At 33.7% G+C, this 9,920-nt stretch overlaps 1 protein-coding gene across 1 annotated transcript; it reads right to left on the bottom strand.

Moving 5' to 3' along the window:
• LOC107625265 (uricase-2 isozyme 2) lies at positions 2,893-8,692 on the bottom strand. The gene is made up of 8 exons (XM_016327860.2): positions 8,293-8,692; positions 7,523-7,615; positions 6,800-6,875; positions 6,343-6,452; positions 5,222-5,313; positions 4,724-4,897; positions 4,464-4,554; positions 2,893-3,261 (listed from the first exon to the last, which is right to left on the bottom strand). The coding sequence occupies exons 1-8, from the start codon at positions 8,494-8,496 to the stop codon at positions 3,178-3,180; spliced, it is 924 nt and encodes a 307-aa protein (XP_016183346.1). The 5' UTR covers positions 8,497-8,692; the 3' UTR covers positions 2,893-3,177.

Genomic DNA, 9,920 nt, shown 5'->3' with positions numbered 1-9,920 from the left:
GGATAGTCCTAACGATCTTCGCTCAGTGTCTGTTTGGGAAAATGGAACCATGCATCACAGATGATACTACTACATTTGGACTTGCCACTGCTGAAGTCTAGATGTTTGTCACGCCCATTCGAAAGTAAGCGAACGTAACCACCGTTTCTGTATGTAGAAGTTTGGAGGTAGGGAAATAGGTAGAAAACGAGTTGTGGTGACTGGTGAGACAGTTTTAGCAAGGGGAAAAGGATGAATGCGAAAGGGCGCGTTTAGGGGTTTTAATTAAGTTTAGGGATAAGTACTTTTTTCGTCCCCAAGGTCTGGGGTCAAAATCGATTTCGTCCCTAGCCTTTTTTTTTAATTAAAATCATCCTGAATGTTACAAAACGGTTTAAAATCGTCCTTTTCTATTTTTTTGGACCAAATTACCTTTAACTATTAATAAAAATTAAAAATAATATTAAAAAAAAAACGTTACCGGAAGGGTGAGGGAGTGGTGTTTGTGTTTGTGGTTGTGGTGGTGGTGGTGGTGGTGAAGGTGAAGAGGAGAATGATGATGATGAGGGTAATTTGGTCCAAAAAAATAGAAAAGGACGATTTTAAAGCGTTTTGTAACGTTCAGGATGATTTTAATAAAAAAAAAGGCTAGAGACGAAATCGATTTTGACCCCAGACCTTGGGGACGAAAAAAGTACTTATCCCTTAAGTTTATTATTGAATATCTTACTTATCAATTACGAAGTTGTAAAGTTTTTTCCTCAGTTTCACGAGCTAAGTCCTAGTTTAGTCTTTGAGATTAGCGAGTTACATTGATTTGGTCCTTAACTTTTTAATTACTACACTTTGGTCCTCACCGAAGCTCAACATGGCTCAAGCCTGGTCACGTTGGACATATTAAAATGACGTCGTACGCATTTTGGCGCTAAAGAAAGCACTAAACAATTTCGTTTGTGGGTTTGAACAATACTAAAACGTTATACCTCTTCCTTTTAGTATTGTTTAAATTCTCAAACGACATCATTTAATGCTTTTTTAGCATCAAAATGCGCACGACATCGTTTTAATATGTCCAGCATATCTTGAGCCATGTCACTAACGGCGTTAAACTCCTGCGACAAAAAATACACGGAGAAACTACATTAGTGCACTTTTTTGAATCCGAAGGACCAAATTATAACAATTGAAAAGTTAGGGACCAAATCAGTGCAACTCGCCAATCTCAGAGTTCAGGGCTCATATTTTATTAAATCCTAGCCCTAACAGGTTGAGTTTACCTGGAGTTCCCATCAACTTAATTGAATCTCTGTGCACTCTCCCATTTTGAAACCCCAAAGTAAGTAGCAATCACGGATCAAGATTTCTAGATTCATTTGCACACTTGAGCAAACACATCCATAACTAGCAATCATATGCTAATGCAATGCAATGCAAGACTCTTATCCGAATTTCGTCACGAAGACGCCATCTCAAAAATTCGGGTTGGTACAAGCATAGCAACCAAGGTCGGGTCAAGTTATCTGACCCTTCAAGAACAAAAGCAGAGCTCTCTTGTCCTAGAATTTACCATCAATATTATAATCATAATCATAGGAACGGGAACAAAGCTCCCATGTCCTTCAATCACAATTCTCAAATCATTTATCATAACTATACCTTCTTTGGGTCCAATCACACTCAGCACGAATCGTCAAATAGTTCAATATCCTCAACCAAATCAAACCTTAGGTTAGTCATTAAACCATTAACTACCCAAACTAGACTCAAGCTTAATTAAAATTTCACCCCTTTTCATGAGCTTAAATAATTTCTTAGAACCAAATATAGAATATTTTCTTATATTGAGTTGAGCATCGAAATGCTCTTTGCAGGTATCTACACTCTGTGTTCTTGTTGATCTAGAGTATATCTCATTACTCGAAGGAAGAACAAGCTCAACTTTAGTTGGACGAATTATACCACACACAAGAACAATACCAATCATTATAAACCAAACATATATCAATAATTTCATAATTAATTAGACTAATTATGTCATAATAAAATTATGATTATCAATCGTGTCAAACATCCTTTCGTAGATTCATTAAGTCCCAAACACTCTAGGTTTACTATAGTGGAGATCGTAAGCTAAAATGCTCTATATTGTAACGTAGGCAAACGACATTGAAATTACAAACTCTATCCAAAAATGATCTTAAAGAAACAAACCTTCTAACTGAATCAGTTCCGATATTTTATGGGCAACCTAGCTCAAAATACAGGGCAAAACTAAAACTTCCCTATCTCACAGATCAACTTCCTATTAGTTTATTCAAATATGAATATAACTCCTTAGAAACCTCTAACAGAGTTGATTTTAGACAAGGATATACTAGAAACATCAAGTTTCCTAATAGTTTTGTGCACTTAAGAAGTCTTAGGCAACAAACTTCCAAAATCCTTAATTAATTAGGGTAAGAATATACTAGAGACAATAAGCTTTCTAATGATTTTGCTCTCATGTGAATCCAAGCTTGATGGAATTAATTGTGTTCTTTTAGATGCTTGTTCACTCTCGCTTGTTATTATGAACTCGTTATAATTGTTACTTCTGCTACTAGTTTGCTTCTATCTTAGTTCGAACTAAGAACACCTGAAGAGTTCTCAACCTGGATTAGACTCCCATTTCTGCAAGCTAGAAAAAAATAGTTGCGTTAACGTGAAATTCAGCGACGATGGATCCAGACTCATGGTGACAAAATCCAACTCGTGATTAGCATATATGATTTGCATGAGTGGCAAAGTGATTCATTCATTCGAAGTGCCAAACGTGGCTTTTGATATCTTGCCCCCTTTGGAACCAACTTGCAAATGTTTCAAAAACTTACGGCACCGCAAGACAATATCACGTTGGGGAATCCCAAAAGAACCTGACAAAAACTTGGTATATACATGCACGAATGATGAAAACAAGAGAATGTCTGACCAGGGTTACTTTTCCATTTTGTAGAGGATAATAATATCAGCCATTACTAATTAACATTATCAGTTTTGACTTTTGTCATGCTCATAGAACAACCCAAGCAGTTCATGCCTATACATTTTATTCTGAAGAAAGGGCATGTAAAGAAACAGCTGGAAAAGCATAACCAACATTATTTATATATAACATGTTATTTTGATCAGAAAGGATGATCTGTGGTGTTTCAGCAGTTCCTACATCTTTGACCAAAAGCGGCTCAATGTAGCTTGAATCGACCCATGTGGCTCATCCGTGGGTAAGTATACATCATCGTTAAACTGCACAAACACCATCATTTAACAGCTTTAAGATATTAAATTAGGGTTTAAACTATGCATTGGAAGCAAATTCCAATACATTGCATTCAAAATTTTATTTATGCTATTCATCATATCAAAAGTTTTCATAAAAAAAGGGGGATTATACACTACTCTTCTGTATCTTTTTATCTGTCACTTTGCTTAAACGCACAATTATTAAAAACTATAAATCAAGAGTGCCTAAACAACAACAATATAATTCAAGCTAATGAGGAGAGTTGAGGAGAGTTGAGGCAAGCTAATGTGGTTTTAATAAACTTGGACCATAAACTCGAAAAGTGAAAGGCAACATTGTAAAAATAATTCAATATAGGACTTATTATTATAGTATATTTTAATCAATGCAAATATTACTTTTGTTGCTTGACAATTTAATAGTATATATATGAAATTAGCTTAATAATTGAATAAATATTGCATGACATAACCAGATACTTAAGTAACCAACAACAATAACCGAACTTGTACATTTGAGGACAAAACCAATCGAAGTATAAACACATAAGATTGCTAATAGGATCAAGAGTATATCAGTTTTTTCAAAGTTTATGCAAGTTAACTTGTTTTTGGATGGTAAGCTTGTAAGACTATAAAACCACGAGAGTGTAAAACTGAACTTATCAATTCCGTGGTTCTTTACCATTCACTCAACATTCATACTACCCCAGTCAATTCACAAGTATGGTTGTTTACCATTCTTTGCTATTTATGATTGGAATGATGAAAGTGATGGAATGGTGGGGAATGAAATGAAGGCTTCAACTTATGTTGCACATAGTGGAGGTGGACCTTTATGGTCCGAGGACTTGCATGACTTCATGAAAGAGTATTCAGTTTCACTGTCGGATACTTAATAATAGAATAGAATAGAACAAAATGGCATTGGATTGAATCCATTCTAATCTATTCAATATTCTTATTTTCCGGTCTCTCCAAATTTGGGTAAAAGGAGATGAAAGTGCAAGTTACTAAAATTCTTATTCTTCATCTTCTATTATTCTATTTACAGAAAAAAAGAGATGAAATTTCTTCCATTTCATGCTTTGATATCTTAAAAATGGGAAAATGTACAATTATTCCATTTCAGTCTATATGAATCCATTTCATTCTATTCATTGGTTCTATTAATGCAGTGAACTCTTAGGGAAAAGAGGGAATACCTTTACAATTTGACCACCTGTATTTGAGATATTGACTGGTAGGAAATGAATATTTGGCATCTTTAGTTGAACACAATCTATGTCAGGAAATCTGAAGCATAAAGTTAATTGTCAAACCCTACTTGATTGAACTAAAGAATAAATTTCAAGCACCTAGGAAACAAACACAAACTGATTCCGGGTTCTACAGTGTGAGGTGCAGAGTGGATAAAGAAGCATGGATTGCCTCCCTAAACAGGGAGAGTATTGAAGAGAGATACCTGTTCAATGTGGTCCTTGCCATTTGATAGAGAGTGCTTTGAACAGATGGGCTGTACACCCCCACATTCGGTGGACCGAAAAAGGTTTCAAGCAGAACTCTTTTAACATCGTCGTACCTCTCCATAAAGTAAAGCGGCTTCTGTGGGACGCTGCTTAGTGATTCATAAGAGTACCTACAATTTACATTAGAAGCATGACTCTATTTCCACATTTAACTATTGGTGACAATCGTTATTGCGATATTATAACTTCTCTCCATGATGGTGCTAAATAATCCTAATGATGCTCAATAAAAATCTTTTTATTAATAAACGATAACTGAAGTGTAATAAAGTTGCTTAAAAGTCAGAATTAAGCCTGCAAGATATCTATGTGATTTAGGTGATTGATTTAAATCATATAACTCTTTCCGACACCAGAAACTATTTCTGTTTTTACCTCTTCATTAAAATTTACTAATAGGGAAAAAAATGTCTAAGGAAACAATGAAGTCTTACCTCCAGAGACCAGTTACTTCTGTTGCCAGCATCCTTTCACGTGTTTCAGGAAGAGCTGTGTACTTGTCTCGTATAAACCCTTCAAAACCAGACTGCTCACAACAGATCCAAACTAAACTTAGAACAAAAATAAGGGATTGTATATCACAATCTTGCTTTTAACTCTGTAAATCAAAGGGAGACCAATAGCAGCTACTATTTCATAAAAGAGGGATCAGTGGAGAGTAAAAGAAAATTGACAGAATATTTGTCAAAAAAACTCAGCATCATAGTATGGATGCCAGAAACCAGATCTCCAAGAAATGCTAGGTAGTATCCATATGCTCATACCAATTCTGAAAGGTTTGAGTATTATAGTACTAAAAGCAGTTTGAGTATGTTACATAAAAAAAAAAAGAACTTCCCCAACTTTTCAAAATTTTAGTAGTCAAATTTAGAACTTAATCCTTTTTAATAGCTCAAAAGAGGTTTTCTTTCTCTTCCTCTAAATCTCATTGAAGGGGAGCCTTAGAGCAATAATTGAGTTGTCTCTGTACCTCAAGGTCACAGGTTCAAGCCATGGAGACAGCCACTGATAACATTATCAGGTTAGGCTGCTTAGATTACATCCTTTAGATGCGGTCCTTCCTAGGACCCTGCATTAACACAGGATGCTTGTACACTGGGCTGCCCCTTTCCTCTAAACATTATTGGGCATTTAATAAACTCTAGAACATTTTTATAAATAAAAATTCTTCAGGTTCTTTAAAAAATTTTCTTTTTAGAAAAAATCTATGCTGATGATCCTTCTTATAGATATAGATCTATTATATATAACTGCAAATATAATTCTTTGTGTTTCTTTTGTCAATACCTACTTTATACATTTGATATTCTTTCCGGCATTAGGGGGATAGAAGAAGGGGATCATGAGCAGGCAAAGGAATTTCCTTTCAACTCAAAACCATATCATGTCATGCTTCTCCTATAATTGTGAAACCATAATATCAAAGTAATCGCCAAATATAATATTTTACAAGAATTTGGACCCAAAACAAAATACTGTTTTCGAAATTATGTATTACATACACAGGAAATATTATATCAAAATCAAAGTACAGGTTTCTATATAGCATACTTACCTTAGTAGTTTTCAGCACAGATAATCCTTCAACACCAGAAGTCAACTGTAGAGCACCAGACTTTTTTACTATTGCCTCAACTGTATGCCTCTCAGATCCAAGTTTGAAACCTTATAAAAATGAAATCAAAGGACTTGAGGGCTGAAAAGAAACAAACTGGAGTTTATTACTGAATCACGGAATCTAAAATTAGCTACACCAGTATTCAACACAATATGATGAAAGTGGGATTTTTCCATTTGGACAATCTAATGAAATGTTTCACTCAAATTGCTAGTTCCACTAAAAGTGCCATAAAGCAAGAAGTGAAATGCAAATTTGAAATATGTTAGGCAACCAAAATTGTTTGCCAAATATTACAATTGTATAACCAAAAGCAATTAGAAAAGGGTACAATCTATGAACTATACCATATTGAAACAAATAATATCGTAGAATGTAACATAGTCTAACAAACCATGCATATGAGGTTGACCATCCATGATGATGCGTTCCCATGGCTTTTCCACAATGTTTACAACAGCTGTAGTAACCTGTGAAAAGCCATAAAGCAACAAAAAACTATGGGGAGGAAGACAATATAACAAGAACAATAATAACAAAGCCTTATCCCACTAGATGAGTAGACTACATAGATTAAACGACACCATTGTACCCTATCATATATCATGTTTACAGTGAAACTATTTATACGTAGAACTCCTTTGACTAAACCTAGTAAAAGGTCTTTTTAGATCTTCCTCGTATCTATCTTCCTGATCCACCCTCTTAACTGGATATTCCGTCGATCTTCTCCTCACATGTTTAACGCATCTAACACGAGATTCTACCATCTTTTCAACAATAAGCACTACTCCAGCTTTCTCTCTTATATCCCCATTCCTTGAATTGTCTATGAGTGTTTGGTCAATCATTCATCTAAGCATCGTCATCTCTACCACGCTAAACTTATCCTCATTGAAAAATTAGGTTAACCAACCAACGGCTTTCCTCTTATAAACCTTTCCAAACTTTAATTGGAAAACCATAATGTGATATAAATAATTTGGTGAAAGAAAAATTGTTAGCAAGAAAATTTTAAAAGAAAGAGCATAGTGCAAGAGGATTTATAAGGAAAAAAGAAAACAAATGTAGATTTATTTGAATAATGATATTATACTGTATTTTACCATTCACCAACCTGCCTATAGAATGATATAAAGTGCTTGGCAAGCTCAATAGCAAAGTTCTCAACAGAAAGTATTTCAGAGCACTCCTTGGCTTTTGCATATACCTAGCAATATTTTCATAAAAAAATCAAAATTGAACAGATGTGATGATGGAGGATGAAAGACAAATAGCATATGCAAGCAAATTCCTTGTTCTTTAAGTTTGTAGACAGTAATATATACCCAACCTATAGCATGAAATCAGGGTTGTAAATATTTTATGTGATCTGAGTTTAAATACTGGTATTATATTATAAGCATCTAAGACAGAAATACTTGCAGTTCTTGTATTTCCTAGAAGTGTAAGCAGAAAAAATCGGTCTCTAATCAATATCTCTTTGTATTTCTGTCTATTTCTTTCTAGAGACAGGATCAAATCAAAACAAACCTAACATCATATCTATTTAGCCACTTCTTGAAAAAATACAATTGAAACCAACAGAAGGTACAAAGCAGCATATGAGATTCAGACATAATTGTTTTGTTAAAATGAGTAGATCAGACGACAACAACAGTTTATAACATTTACAATAGATCTTTTAATAAACTAAAATATTGAACTAGCAAAGTTCAGAAAATCAAATAATTGATTTTAAATCCCATCAGAAAGCAAACAGATTCGCACTCCAAATATCAACATACAAACAGATAGATATCAGAGCTTAAAATGTTAACTTTGGATAGTGGTACAAATCACGCAGAAAATTACTAACACAGAAGAAGAGAGGAAGAAGAAGGTTACAGTGTTCTTCATGGTGTCAGTGGCAACGATATCGGAGTTATCATCACGGAGATAAGAGTTGACACAATCAGAGAGGAGGCTGATGCTGACTCGCCACTCCACAACGTAGTGTTTTCCTTCCTTCGTCTTCCACACGCGAGCCACCCTTACCCTCTTTTTCCCATGCCTTTGCTCGAAGTTGAATCCCTCTACTCTTTCTGCCATGGGAAATTTCTCCCCTTTTCTTTTTTACTTTTTATTACAAGTTTAGAGTGTTCAGTGTTTAACCTGAGTGTCGATTCCGTTCCAATTTATATTGGAGATAAGACAACAGAGATTTGCTGGTTTTGCTTTTCTCTCGGTTGGAGTCTGTGTGCGGATTACATCATCATCCTCATCCAAATTCCAAACACAAAGTTAGCCGCTTCCTAGTACGTTTTGAATAACTGATTTGATTTAGAAATGATTAACTATCTAACAGGTAGCTAAAATATTATAAATAATAAATAAAAATATATAATTAATAATATTTAGTTTAAGGTATCGTTTTTGTCTCAACGTTTGGGTAAGTCCCAAAATTGTCCTAACGTTTGAATCGTTCTATTTAAGTTCCTAACGTTTTAAAATTGACTCAATATTGTCCTGCTCGGTTGAGAGACAGAAATTGAAACAAGAATAAAACTCTAATTTAATTTGCACAAAAGATAAAATTGGAATTAATTAATTGAAATGAGGGTATTTTAGGTATAAAATGTTATTAAAATTTCAGTCTCCGTCTCTAAAAATTTCAGTCCCCTGTGTCCCTACTTTTTGGAGGTACTGAAATACTGAAATTTTAGGGACAGAGACAGAAATTTTAGTATCAGTCTCTGAACCAACAAACATGATACTGTGTCTCAGTCTCTCAGTCTCAGTCTCAATACCTCAAAACAAACGCTACCTTAGGGACTTAAATAGGACCAAAACGTTGGGGACAAAAACGATACATAAAAATAAATTTTAATTTAATTTTATCTTTCAATAATATCAATTTTTTACTGTACATAGTATTCAATTATTTTTTAATTACATCTAAGTAAATTACACTTAATTACGTTAATTTCATTTTAAATAAATGTATTTTTTTATAATTTTAAAGAATTTTGATACACTAGAGAGACAAAAGGTATAATTTATATTTTATTGTATATATATATTTTTTTCTTTTCTGCAAGTTTATATACTAGTCATTCTACAAATATTTCATGATAACTAAAAATCTTTAAGTGTAAAATTATAAAAAAAATTAATTTATTTAAAATGAAAGTAATATGATTAAGTGTAATTTACTTAGATGTGATTAAAAAATAATTGAATACTATAGTAAAAAATTGATATTATTGAAGGATAAAATTAAAATTTATTTCTATGTATCGTTTTTGTCCCCAACATTTTCGTCATATTTAAGTCCCTAACGTTTCAAAATCATCTCAATTTTGTCCCACCATCAATTCTGTTAACGGATCCGACAAGACAACATTGAGTCAATTTTGAAACGTTAGAGACTTAAATAGGACAATTGAACGTTAGGGACAACTTTGGGACTTACCCCAAACGTTGGGGACAAAACGATACTTTACTCTAATATTTATATTTATAAAAGAATGTGA

The sequence above is a fragment of the Arachis ipaensis genome, chromosome B02 (genome assembly GCF_000816755.2).
Source record: "Arachis ipaensis cultivar K30076 chromosome B02, Araip1.1, whole genome shotgun sequence".
NCBI classification, from domain to species: domain Eukaryota; kingdom Viridiplantae; phylum Streptophyta; class Magnoliopsida; order Fabales; family Fabaceae; genus Arachis; species Arachis ipaensis.
The sequence above is the reverse complement of the archived record's forward strand: the minus strand, read 5'-3'. Positions and strand labels throughout refer to the sequence as shown.